Source organism: Aquarana catesbeiana, linkage group LG05, assembly GCF_042186555.1.
Source record: "Aquarana catesbeiana isolate 2022-GZ linkage group LG05, ASM4218655v1, whole genome shotgun sequence".
Taxonomy (NCBI): domain Eukaryota; kingdom Metazoa; phylum Chordata; class Amphibia; order Anura; family Ranidae; genus Aquarana; species Aquarana catesbeiana.
In genome coordinates, this window is record NC_133328.1 from 192738991 (window position 1) to 192753602 (window position 14612).

Sequence of the window (14612 nt, forward strand, 5' to 3'; positions counted from 1 at the left end):
TTAAACAGTTATACCGGGATGATGCCCGCAGCTGTAGGCATCAGCTCAGTACCATTTTTTTAGAGCCGGCGGTCGACTCTCTTGTAAAAGCAATCCTAGCGGCTAACTAGCTATCGGGAGACCTGAGTGACCAGCTGGCATGTACGCTGGCTGGCCGGACAGCCGAACAAAGCTGGGCTTGATCGGCATTGCGCTATAGTAACCCAGAAGCAATGACCTGGCCTGATGTCAGCGGTGCCATTTTTAAAAAATCAAAAGCATTCAAAAACACCAAGCTTGGTGTTTTAAATGCTTGTAATAGCAGAGGAGGTAGTTGGAATCTTATAGACCCCAGATCACTCCATAAAGAGTACCTGTTACTGTGCATGCCTATTGCTGTCACAAGGGTGTTTACTTTCCTTGTGACAGCAATAAAAGTGTTAAAAAAATAAATAAAGCAACAGTGTAAAAATAAAAAAATGAATAATTAAAAAATGTATTTAAAGTGCCCCCGACCCTCCATGCTCACGCACAAAGGCGAATGCGCATGTCAGTCCTACACGCATGCAATCATCCCACACATGTGCGCTATCACCACGAATGTCATATCATAGGCAGTAATTCTAGCAATAGACCACCTCTGTAGATCTAATGTGGTAACCTGTAAAGGCTTTTAAAGCATCACCTATGGATAGTAAAATTTACGTCGTTTGTCGCCGTTGCACGGGCATGCACAATTTTAAAGTGTGCCATGTTTGGTATCTATTTACTCAGCGTAGCATCATCTTTTATATTTTACAAAAAAATTGGTTATGTATTGTTTTTTGCATTTAAATTAGAAAAAGTGTATTTTTTCCCAAAAAATTGCGTTTAAAAAACTGCTGCGCAAATACCCTGTGACATCAAAAATTGCAAAACCCACCATTTTATTCTCTAGGGCCTTTGCGTTAAAAATGCATAATGTTTGGGGTTTCTAACTTAGTTTATAGCAAAAAATATTGCCTTTTACATACACAAAAGTGTCAGAAAAAAGCCTGGAGCGGTATGTGAAGGAATGTTTAGAGAGGAGCTTAAGTCAATTTTGCAAAAATGAAAAGTCAGCAGCTACAAAAACTGTAGCTGCAGACTTTTAATAAAAGGACACTTACCTGTCCATGGATCCAGCACTGTTCTCACCCAAGCTGGTTCTTTCCCTGTCTTTGGGTCCCTGGCATTGGCATATTAACTGTGGGCAGTCGGCTGTGACTTCTTGCAGTTTTGCAGCTGGCTGCCCGCTGTGCACCCGCACTGCGCTTTGTGAATGATCCCGCAGCCTTCTGGGACCTGTGATGTGTCCCAGAAAGTTGCAGGCAGGTGGTGGGGCAGAAGAACTTCCAGTGGATCTGTTGCAGTGTGTCACGGAACGTCCCACACTCCGCTTGAGTGCTTCCGTCATATACCACTTCCTCCCAGCCTGTATACAGATATCCCAACCTCTCTGAGCACAAAACAAGGCGACACTTGCTTGTTGCTACCAAGAACTGTTTATTTAGAATCAAAATTACAAGACTTTATATGCCGTTGGAACCTCCTCTAACAATACAACTGTAACCTAATTAACATAATTGACATGAGCTAATTAACTAATCCTCTATACAGCCTAGGTGACTGAGACATGACCTATTGCCCAGACTGAGTTAATTATCACAGGACAAATAGCAGCAGCTCCAATAGGAGTCGTCCCGGCTCCTACATTGTATAGAGGACAATGTGATCAGCTCATTCAATTAACAGGTTGAGTTCAGAATCAACAAAACCAATAATAGTCTCTACATACATCCTGGGAGATATTGTGGACAAATATTACTGTCCCATTTTAAGTAGTCCAAGATATATTTTCTCACTCACCCTGTGCCAGGATGGCACAGGGTGACTTAGACATAAGATGTATTCTGAGTTCCACAGGCCCTCCCGTCACACAGTGCGACTCCCCCCCCCTCTCCCCATAACATTTTAATACTCCAAATGTGGCAGAGGAGGAGCGTGGAAGAGTGGAAATTCCCCTTTTGGGTGAAGTTCTGCTGCAAAATCAATATCTAACTTGTAGATTCAGAAAGTATTGGGTCATTCAACAAAGACTTCAAGCTTCCAGTCCTTGCACCAAATTGTCAGCACCAAGATAAGCTGATTCAGCCCTGGTTTACACTGGACCACTTTGGCATGCGATTTGACATGTCAAATCGCATGTTAAATCAACGGCAATTACTGTCAATGGCACCGTCCTCATCGGTGTGATGCCACATCTGCGGCGCTGCACCTATTTCAAAAAGTCATTTCTGTACTACTGTTTGCGATTTCGGGCTGCGATTTACATTGACATCTGTGCAGAAACCTGCACAAATGTCTCTGAAACTGCGGCCGAAATAGGGACTGACATGCTGGAGTGAAATTGTGCGAGTTCAGCTGAACTCGCACGGCTTCATTCCCGCAGCTCAGTGTAAACCTGGGCTCATAGAGGGATATTTACTAAAACTTGTGTACACAGAATTTGGTGCAGCTGTGCATAGTAAACAATCAGCTTCTAACTTCAGCTTGTTCAGTGATTGGACCTTGCAGTTTTGTCTATGGAGCGGCGGATGTCAGCACACACATGTCCGCTGACACCCGCCGCCATCCGATTCTATCCTGCCTCCAAAATCCAGACGGATGGTGGTCCTATTTTCCTTACGTCTGGCAGGTCGGATGAAAACGGACAGGTGGTCCATTTCCACGTGATTTCCTGAGAGGAGAGTGGACGTGTCAAAGGGGCATTAGGCTTTGATAATAAAATCTGGAAGCCGATTAGTTACTATGCACAGCTGCACCAAATTCTGTGTGCATCAGTTTTAGATCCTATACTGTACCTACTGTTTTGTTTGAAAATCTCTTATTACGTTTTCTTTTTCTTCTAGGGATGTGAACTTATTAAAACACCAGATCAAGACTATACTGACTTCACAAAATGCCTTTCAATCCTACAAGATAAAATTCATCAAAACAAGCTTCAGGTAATTACGAAATATTCTTCCTGCCTGCTTAATGGACTGCAAAATTTGGCAAACGAGCAATACTTTTTTTCCCCCATAGTTTACATTTCAACCCTTTGGAGGGTCATTATATAATGACATCACTTTAAACAATACATTTTACAAACTTGATCCATGGTACATGATTATGTGATAAGTTAAATTTTGACATATTCACATGAAATTTAGGTCATAATGAGAGTTACTAGAAGAGATGGCAAAAGAAAGCCAACAGTGATAGGGTCTAGAAAGTGGGCAAGAAACATATGTCCATAGTTGTCCACTGCCAGTGAAATGATAAATGTGCTATTGTGTTACAAAGCCAGTGCATTTATACTGTATAGTGTAATAGCATTCATGTCTTTAGAAAAAGATATAAGATGAAATAAAGGTATCTAGCTTGTTACATTGTCTCTTGCCGTCAACGACACTCTGATACATATGAGTATCTTATTAACAAATTATGATTCATTATATGTTTCCTTTACAGAGAAATTACTATGCATGCAGTCAAAGTAAAAACTGTGTACTGTATTACATTTATGAAACAATGCATCATTTCTCTCTGAACTGACTGATGTATTATTATTATTATTATTATTATACAGGATTTATATAGTGCCAACAGTTTGTGCAGCGCTTAACAAAATGAAGGCAGACATTATAGTTACATTACAAGTTGGTACAAGAGGAATCAGAGGGCCCTGCTCGCTAGAGCTTACAATTTAGGAGGGAGGGTCAATTGATACAAATGGTAATAGCTGTGAGGGATGAGCTGATGGAGAAAGTAAAACAGTGTATTAGTTAGACGCAGGATAAGCTTCTTTAAAGAGAAGGGATCGTCTAAAGATGGATAGATTAGGGGAGAGTCAGACAGATTGGGGTAGGGAGTTCCAAAGGATGGGAGAAGATCTGGAGAAATCCTGGAGGTGAGCATGGGAGGAGGTGACAAGGGAGCTAGAGAGCAGGAGGTCTTGGGAGGATGGAAGAGAGCTGCTTGGTTGATATTTTGAGACTAGGTTAGTGATGTAGGTGGGGGAAGAGTTGTGGACGGCTTTGTAAATTATTGTTAGTACTTTGAATTTTATTTGTTGTGTGGAAGCCAGTGCAAGGATTGGCAGAGAGGGGTGGAGGACACTGAACGGTTGGTAAGGTGGATGAGTCTTGCAGCAGCATTCATTATGGACTGAAGGGGGGATCGTGTATGTAAAGGAAATCCAATGAGGAGTGAGTTGCAGTAGTCGAGGCGAGAGATGACCAGTGAGTGAATTAGAAGCTTGGTGGTGTCATTGGTTAAAAAGGGGCGCATTCTAGAGATGTTGTGGAGGCTAAGGCTGCATGATTTGGACAGGGATTGGATGTGGGCCTGAAAGGACAGTTAAGAATCTAGGGTTACCCCTAGAACCCTGGCATGTGGGAGCAGACTGATAGTTGTGCCATTGATCTTGACAGAGAAGTTAGGGGAAGGAGCACATGGGGGAGGAAGATTATGAGCTCGGTTTTAGATAGATTCAGTTTGAGGAAGTGGTGTGACATCCAGGCTTATATGTCTGTTAGTAAATCAGTGCTGTGTGAGGAGACTGATGGGGTGAGCTGAGGGGTATAGAGATAGATTTGGGTGTCATAGGCATTTCAATGGTAGTGGAAGCCATGGGAGGCTGACCCAGGGAGGACGTGTAGATCGAGAATAGTAGAGGTCCAAGGACAGAACCTTGGGGGACCCCAATGGTAAGAGGTGTTTATTGCACCACCTTCAACAGAGTAAAATATCTGGCTAATGCACAAATAATCAATATATAAATGCTAATGCAGTGGCACATATTTGCAGGGCATATGCATTTCCCTCTCATATTAACCACGTGATCTCTGGAAGGTTTTACCCCCCTTCATGACCAGAGATTTCTTTTGCTATTCAGCACTGTGCTACTTTAGCTGGCAATTGTGTAGTACGCAAATTAAATTTATATACATTTTTTCACACAAATAGAGCTTTCTTTTGGTGGTATTTGATCATCACTGGGTTTTTTTATTTTTTGTGATAAACAAAAAAATGTTGAAGACCAAAAATGTAAAAAAAACACAAACAATATTTTATCATTTCTGTTATTAAACATAGCCAGTAAAATCAAATTTATTCCTAAATGTAGGCCAAAATGTATTCTGCTACATGTTTTTGGTAAAATAAAAAATCCCAATGAGTCTATAATATTTGGTTTGCATTAAAGTTATAGCGTCTTCGGGGGCGTGGCTTGGATGGCTTCCCGGGCGGACGTGTTTCACTGAGGCTCCCGCTCCGACCTGCCTGCATAGAGCTGGAACCTGCACCTCTCCGCAGCAAACCATGGGCAAACCACGCAAAAACAAAGAAACGGACCCCAGAGGACACACAACCCGTTCTTCCTCGGTCCCCCCGCCACTCATTACCGAGTATTTTGGGCAGGGAGGAGGGATGAGCTTCGAGTTCGAGTCGAACTCATGTTCGACTCGAACATTGGCTGTTCGCAAGTTCACCGAACAGCGAACAATTTGGGGTGTTCGCGGCAAATTCGAATGCCGCGGAACACCCTTTAAAAGTCTATGGGAGAAATCAAAAGTGCTAATTTTAAAGGCTAATATGCAAGTTATTGTCATAAAAAGTGTTTGGGGACCTGGGTCCTGCCCCAGGGGACATGGATCAATGCAAAAAAAAGTTTTAAAAACGGCCGTTTTTTCAGGAGCAGTGATTTTAATAATACTTAAAGTCAATCAATAAAAGTGTAATATCCCTTTAAATTTCGTACCTGGGGGGTGTCTATAGTGTGCCTGTAAAGGGGCGCATGTTTCCTGTGTTTAGAACAGTCTGACAGCAAAATGACATTTTGAAGGAAAAAACTCATTTAAAACTACCCGCGGCTATTGCATTGCCGACAATACACATAGAAGTTCATTGATAAAAACGGCATGGGAATTCCCCAAAGGGGAACCCCGAACCAAAATTAAAAAAAAAAAATGACGTGGGGGTCCCCCTAAATTCCATACCAGGCCCTTCAGGTCTGGTATGGATATTAAGGGGAACCCCGGCCAAAATTTAAAAAAAAAAATGACGTGGGGTTCCCCCTAAATTCCATACCAGACCCTTCAGGTCTGGTATGGATTTTAAGGGGAACCCCGCGCCAAAAAAAAAAAAAAAAAAACGGCGTGGGGTCCCCCCAAAAATCCATACCAGACCCTTATCCGAGCACGCAACCTGGCAGGCCGCAGGAAAAGAGGGGGGGACAAGAGTGCGGCCCCCCCTCCCTCCTGAACTGTACCAGGCCACATGCCCTCAACATTGGGAGGGTGCTTTGGGGTAGCCCCCCAAAACACCTTGTCCCCATGTTGATGAGGACAAGGGCCTCATCCCCACAACCCTGGCCGGTGGTTGTGGGGGTCTGCGGGTGGGGGGCTTATCGGAATCTGGAAGCCCCCTTTAACAAGGTGACCCCCAGATCCCGGCCCCCCCCCTGTGTGAAATGGTAAGGGGGTACATAAGTACCCCTACCATTTCACGAAAAAAGTGTCAAAAATGTTAAAAATGACAAGAGACAGTTTTTGACAATTCCTTTATTTAAATGCTTCTTCTTTCTTCTATCTTGCTTCATCTTCTGGTTCTTCTGGCTCTTCTGGTTCTTCTGGTTCTTCCTCCGGCGTTCTCGTCCAGCATCTCCTCCGCGGCGTCTTCTGTCTTCTTCTCCTCGGGCCGCTCCGCACCCATGGCATGGGGGGGAGGCTCCCGCTCTTCTCTTCTTTTCTTCTTTTCTTCTTTTCTTCTCTTCTTCTCTTCTTCCTATTCATTTTCTTCTCCGGGCCGCTCCGCAATCCATGCTGGCATGGAGGGAGGCTCCCGCTGTGTGACGGCGCTCCTCGTCTGACAGTTCTTAAATAACAGAGGGGGGCGGGGCCACCCGGTGACCCCGCCCCCCTCTGACGCACGGTGACTTGACGGGACTTCCCTGTGGCATTCCCCGTGACGTCACAGGGAAGTCCCGTCAAGTCACCGTGCGTCAGAGGGGGGCGGGGTCACCGGGTGGCCCCGCCCCCCTCTGTTATTTAAGAACTGTCAGACGAGGAGCGCCGTCACACAGCGGGAGCCTCCCTCCATGCCAGCATGGATTGCGGAGCGGCCCGGAGAAGAAAATGAAGAAGAAGAGAAGAAAAGAAGAAAAGAAGAAAAGAAGAAGAGAAGAAGAGAAGAAGAGAAGAGCGGGAGCCTCCCCCCCATGCCATGGGTGCGGAGCGGCCCGAGGAGAAGAAGACAGAAGACGCCGCGGAGGAGATGCTGGACGAGAACGCCGGAGGAAGAACCAGAAGAACCAGAAGAGCCAGAAGAACCAGAAGATGAAGCAAGATAGAAGAAAGAAGAAGCATTTAAATAAAGGAATTGTCAAAAACTGTCTCTTGTCATTTTTAACATTTTTGACACTTTTTTCGTGAAATGGTAGGGGTACATACCCCCTTACCATTTCACACAGGGGGGGGGCCGGGATCTGGGGGTCACCTTGTTAAAGGGGGCTTCCAGATTCCGATAAGCCCCCCGCCCGCAGACCCCCACAACCACCGGCCAGGGTTGTGGGGATGAGGCCCTTGTCCTCATCAACATGGGGACAAGGTGTTTTGGGGGGCTACCCCAAAGCACCCTCCCAATGTTGAGGGCATGTGGCCTGGTACGGTTCAGGAGGGAGGGGGGGCCGCACTCTCGTCCCCCCCTCTTTTCCTGCGGCCTGCCAGGTTGCGTGCTCGGATAAGGGTCTGGTATGGATTTTTGGGGGGACCCCACGCCGTTTTTTTTTTTTTTTTTGGCGCGGGGTTCCCCTTAAAATCCATACCAGACCTGAAGGGTCTGGTATGGAATTTAGGGGGAACCCCACGTCATTTTTTTTTTTTAATTTTGGCTGGGGTTCCCCTTAATATCCATACCAGACCTGAAGGGCCTGGTATGGAATTTAGGGGGACCCCCACGTCATTTTTTTTTTTTAATTTTGGTTCGGGGTTCCCCTTTGGGGAATTCCCATGCCGTTTTTTATCAATGAACTTCTATGTGTATTGTCGGCAATGCAATAGCCGCGGGTAGTTTTAAATGAGTTTTTTCCTTCAAAATGTCATTTTGCTGTCAGACTGTTCTAAACACAGGAAACATGCGCCCCTTTACAGGCACACTATAGACACCCCCCAGGTACGAAATTTAAAGGGATATTACACTTTTATTGTTTGACTTTAAGCATTATTAAAATCACTGCTCCTGAAAAAACGGCCGTTTTTAAAACTTTTTTTTGCATTGATCCATGTCCCCTGGGGCAGGACCCAGGTCCCCAAACACTTTTTATGACAATAACTTGCATATAAGCCTTGAAAATTAGCACTTTTGATTATTCATGTTCGTGTCCCATAGACTTTAACGGTGTTCGCATGTTCGAACGAACTTTTTTCCTGTTCGCATGTTCTGGTGCGAACCGAACAGGGGGGTGTTCGGCTCATCCCTAGCAGGGAGCTACGGCCGGACACCATGAGGCCAAGATGGCGCCGACGCCACACACAGCGATCTCACCCTCTCCTCCTCCACAAGCCTCCGCGGACCGTAGGAGTAACAGGTACGGATCCGAGGGTGATCTGCCCACCACCCATTCTCCGATCCCCCCTGCTGACCTCTCAATCGGCTCCCCCTCCGGAGGCCATGTCCTGGGCAGCCTATCACAAACTTTTCCCCCATGCCTCATAGGGCCTGCACCATCTGCATCCACCGGCCAGCCATCCCCCTCATGGGACTCCTATGCCCCAGAATGGGACCCTCGCTCCATGCCGCAGCGTTCCCAGCTACACAGGGATAGAGCCCCCTCTCTCTCCCCTCTTCAGAGAGATACAGTCCAGGCCCCAGCACTTTCACAGGCCTCAAGGCCACCAGGATCCCAAGGGGCTTATTCACAGCCCGGGAGCACGCATGGCCCGTTGCCAACTAAGCATGCCAGCACTACCCCCTCTTCACTACCACTACAGAGGGGAACCTCCATACCAGCTACCTACTCAGCTGTAGTGCAGGGCTCACATGCCCACATTCCATCAGACTCTGACCTTGACCCTGACCCTGAAGCATGCACATCTTGGCGAGATTACGTCCGTTGCATGCCCACAAAACAGGACTTTCGCATGCTGATTCAAGAAGTACGGGGCACTTGCAGGACTGAGATTAATATGCTTCGCACTGACCTTCACCAATTGTCCACAAAAGTCGCATCCTTAGAGGAGGAAACAAATGACACTAAGCTCGAAATCTCACAAATACATGACCGTTTAACTTCACAAGCCACTACCCTCAGAGATTTCCAACGTCACCTCGAAGACCTTGACAATAGAGGTAGAGGTATGCGACTCTGCAGGCCATTTTCAATAACATTCTAGGTCGTCCGGAACACCAACGAGTTAAGTTGGACCGCGCGCATCGAGCTTTGCGCCCCCGTGGACCAGGATCTCGCCCACGGGACGTGATCTGCAGGGTACATAACTACACCCTCAAAGAGGACATTATGAGAAAGGCGCGAAACATGCATACCATTGATTTTGACGGAGCCTCCCTACAACTTTTTCCAGACCTCTCATGGATCACCCTCCAACAAAGAAGATCTTTACAACCACTCCTCACCTTGTTAAGAGAGCATGACTTTCGCTACCATTGGGGTTTTCCCTTTAGCCTCACGGCAAAAAAAGATGGAAGGTCCACAACCCTCCGCTATCCGGAAGATCTCCATTTTTTTTGCAGAGAACTGGATATTCCGGTACCACCTACCCCTGGATGGGAACCGCTCCCAGTACCCCCACCTCGCCCAGACCCTTGGATCCAAGTCACAGGCCGGAAACGCACAAGACCGCGATCCGCGGGCCCTTCCCCACCATCCCATCAGAGATGAACTGCTGCTCATTCAAAGTCCTTACTCCAGATTGTCTCCAGGTTTACTTGGTTAATCTTTTTCTACTTTTATACTTAGAAGCCCGAAACCCTACTCTGCTCATCCTACCCATTTGTAGGGTGGACATATTCAGCAAACAAACCCTTTATTAAGTTAGCAACATATGTTTGATTATGACTGTAAAGTTTTGATAGGATGTACTTAATGAACCGAGCTAGACCACCTCCCCTCCTCCCCTTCCCACGCCCCCTCCTCTCTCACACAAACCCTCTCTCCCTTTCCCCTTCCCCCACCTCCCCTCTCCCGCCCTCTTCCTCCCCCCCCCCCTTCCTTCCCCCCTTTCTACCCCCCCCATCCCCCCCCTCTTATCCACTTACCTATCCCCACTTACCCACTCTTTTTCTTTCCCCCTCCCCCTCACTTTGTGGGTTAGGGGAGGGGCGGGGCCGGTTGAGAGGGATATCCCCTCCTTCCCTTAACCCTTTTTCTTCGCTGCCCCATGTTGGGGATTAAACTATAGGAGAATACTACCACGAAGAGAGGTATCCTTTGCACTTACATTTTTTATATTACAATTTTTGAATTTGCAGGATACATCTTTCTATTGCTCCAAACTTTACGAACCAATAGCCACAGTGGTTTATACTTTTATTCGGGTCATAACTAAGAATATAGATATGTCGGTTGCCAGTTGATGCATGCAGGTTCCATGTTTTGTCTGTTATTCAGTTCCTCTATTGCGAATTTAGATGCAGGCAGGTTCGGAGAGGGGTCGTCCCCTCGTTGGGTCCGTCCTCTCCTCCCCCCGGGGCTCTCCGAATGGCTCCATCCTCTGTTATTTCTGACAGTGGCGCCTCCGCCTCCGATGTCAGAGGGGGCCCTTCGGAGACTCCCACCCCACCACTCTATGTAGGTGGATTATATTGTGAATGGTTAACTAAACTTGATTTTGTATTAATTTTTGTGTTTTTTCTCTGTTTTTCACTCTTCTTTTTCTACTCTCCCCCTACTGCTATTCCCGTTCCTCTCCTCCTTCTCAATTTCCTGGGTGCCGCTCGCCTCCGGGATCTGGTTCAGGTACGGGGGGTCCCAGACCCCCAAACCGTAATCAACAAGGAAACCCCGCGTAGGGACATCCTATACTCCCACTAGGTAAGCGACCGTCTCCTCCCACAACACACCCACCATGATTGACATATTTTCACTGAACGTAAAGGGCCTTAACTCAAATGCTAAGAGAAGCCTAGCGTTACGAGAGTTCAAACGGTCCAAAGCTGACATTATTTTTATCCAGGAGACCCACCTTGATAAAACGGGCACTATGACATTTGCACGGCGACAATACCCTCACACATACCAGGCCTCTGGCCCACATAAACGGGCAGGGGTGGCAATCCTTTTTAGACAAGGCTCCCCCTTCCAGTTGCAATCCCTATACTCTGACCCACTGGGACACTACCTCATCCTCCGAGGCCTTTGGGGAGGAGCGAATATCACTCTTTGCAACATTTATGCTCCAAACACAAATCAAATCCCCTTTCTGTCTAAGGTCTTCGATCGCCTGTTTGAGGCCGCCCATCAATACCTGGTGATTGGAGGAGATTTTAACCTTGTTCATTCTCCGGGTCTTGATAAACACTCAGTGGGTCAGAGGAAAACCCAAGTAACAACCAATAAAATGGCCGCCCAGTTTCGCCAACTAACTAGGAAATATGCCCTGTTTGATACATGGCGCACTACCTATCCATCTGCTAAACAATTTACTTTCTATTCCCATCCCCATATGTCCCACTCACGATTGGACTATTTTTTTGTCAACGCCCCGACTCTGCGCACATGCATGAACCCAGACATTCAGGCCATTTCTTGGTCGGACCATGCCCCGATTACACTATCCCTGACACTCTTCCCAAGCTCCTTTCGTACATGCCATTGGCGTCTAAACGATTTTCTACTTAAGCATGACCCATCTAGAATGGAACTAGAGCAAACTTTGAAACTCTACTTTGCGGAAAATGCCACCTCTGAGGTCTCCACCTCAACTCTGTGGGAGGCCCATAAGGCGGTCTTTCGAGGCCAATGTATTTCACTCTCCACTTCCCTAAAAAGAAACGCTAACACAACACGCAGCGCCCTTTTAGACAGACTTAAACATCTGGAAGCACGATTGCTCGCATCTCCATCCTTAGCAACCCTCAGAGAACTCACTAGTGTTAGGGCTGGACTGAAAGATATCGAGATGGGTAAAATAGAAAAAGCGTTAATTAGGCTTAGACAGACGTATTACGACAAAGCCAACAAATCACATACACTTCTGGCGAAACAGCTTCGCGACAAAGCAGCAACTACTACAACTACACAACTTAGAGAGGCAAATGGGGTCCTTCAGTCCCACCCTAATAAAATAGCACAACTTTTTCATGACTTTTATTCTGCACTGTATAACGACCCGAGTGTTCCGCACAACCCACCCCCTCCTGACCTATCCCATGCCATCCATGCTTATCTAGCGGAAACGGATACTCCTAGGCTTACCTCCTCTGCTTTGGAGACTCTTAACGCCTCCGTGACGGAGGAGGAGGTGACAGAAACAATCAAACTGCTACCTAACAATAAAGCCCCCGGGCCTGATGGACTACCATACCTTTATTACAAGACGTTCCTACCACATTTACTCCCCCATATGACAAACCTTTTTAACTCTTTTCTTTCTGACACACCCATTCCCAGAGATATGCAAAACTCCTACCTGACATTAATCCCAAAACCAGGGAAAGATCATACTCTTCCGGCCAATTACAGACCAATAGCACTCCTCAACACAGACTTAAAAATCTTTACGAAATTGCTAGCAAACAGACTGAACAATTTCATGCCATCCCTGGTCCATAGGGACCAGGTGGGTTTTATCCCTTGCCGACAGGCGGGGGATAACACCCGGAGGGTTATTGACCTAGTGGAGGTTGCGAACAGAAACTCAATAGAGGCAACACTGCTCAGCCTGGATGCCGAAAAAGCCTTTGACAGGCTGGGCTGGCCTTTCCTGTTCGCGACTCTCAATCGGGCCGGTATTGAGGGCCCATTTCTCCGAGCTATTACCCACCTATACTCAACCCCAACAGCCCAGGTTCGCACTAACTTTGCCACCTCCCCTACCTTTTTGATCTCTAATGGGACCCGACAAGGCTGCCCACTCTCCCCTCTGTTGTATGCCCTATGCATTGAACCGTTAGCAGCCCGTATCAGAAATAACCCAAGTATTCATGGCATTCCAGTCCGTACTAGAGAATTCAAGATCTCCTTATTTGCGGATGATGTTCTTCTCACTCTTGCCCAACCTCGCATATCCCTCCCAAATTTACAAGTAGAGCTAGAAAGGTATAGTGTCCTTTCGGGCTATAAAATTAATGGCTCCAAGACGGAGGCTCTCCCTCTTAATTTATCCCCCCAAACATTATCCACACTCTCGCAAGCGTTTCCATACTCTTGGCGGTCCTCCTCCCTAAAATACCTGGGGATACATATAACATCCACATACGATACACTATATAAAGCCAATTTCCCCCAAATGTTCACCTCTATCAGAGCTTCCCTAACCAAATGGAAATCTCTGAAACTGTCCCTTTTTGGTAGACTTGCAACCTTGAAGATGACGATACTACCCAGACTTCTATATCTTTTTGAGACACTCCCCATCCCCATTCCGTGTTCCCACCTAAAAAAACTTCAAGCCGACCTGATAAACTTTTTCTGGAACTATAAAAGACACAGAGTTGCTAGATCTGTTTTATATGCCCCACGTAACCAGGGTGGATTGGCGTTTCCCAACATAGCCAAGTACTATCTGGCAGCTCAACTAAGACCTATAGCTTCCTGGTGCTCCCTACATGCCTACAATAGGTGGACACAGATAGAAAAGTTGTGGCTAGCCCCCATACACCCAAATTCCATGCTATGGAGCTCCGATATACCCCCCAGCAGTATTCAATTGTTAGGACCGATGGCTCTACTACGTACCTTATGGCGACGGGCTAAATTGAAATATCCGCTCACTACCACATCCTCCCCAGTCACTTCATTCCTTTTCACGCCCAATATTCCTGACAGCTTAACTTCACAGATGTCCCACTTTTGGATGGATAAGGCCATATTCCGTTATGGACAACTACTGGATCCTAAAACCAGAATGTTACGATCCTTCTCAGACCTGCAAAAGTCTTTTGATATCCCCAAGCAAGCCTTTTTCGGTTACCTACAACTACGCCATTATGCACAATCATTGGGCTCGAATTTGAGATTCTCCCCTCTCACAGACTTTGAAAAGCTTTGCTTGGAGGGTTCGTCCCCTAAAGGCATGATCTCCCGCACCTATCAGATACTGATTACAGATTTCTCACCAGACGGGCCGCGACATTCATATATGGTTAAGTGGGAGCAGGCGCTGGGCACAGAGATAACCTTAAAGACCTGGCAATCCATATGGTCCCAGGCCACCAAAAGCTCCATATGCACGCTTTATAAAGAGAATCAATTTAAGATTCTATATCACTGGTATCAGACCCCTGACCTGCTCCACTCCATATACCCTACGGCCGACTCCCGTTGCTGGCGATGTTATAAAGATAGGGGAACACTATTTCATGTCTATTGGACCTGCCCTCGAATCATACCC

At 46.6% G+C, this 14612-nt stretch overlaps 1 protein-coding gene across 3 annotated transcripts in view; it reads left to right on the forward strand.

The window, feature by feature from the left end:
• Positions 1-14612, forward strand: part of TPK1 (thiamin pyrophosphokinase 1) — an 881459-nt gene that overhangs the window by 371900 nt on the left and 494947 nt on the right. For all 3 annotated transcript variants that reach the window (XM_073630451.1, XM_073630453.1, XM_073630452.1), the window contains exon 6: positions 2910-3005. In XM_073630451.1, the coding sequence (XP_073486552.1) occupies positions 2910-3005 (96 nt within the window). The remainder of the gene's footprint in view (positions 1-2909; positions 3006-14612) is intronic.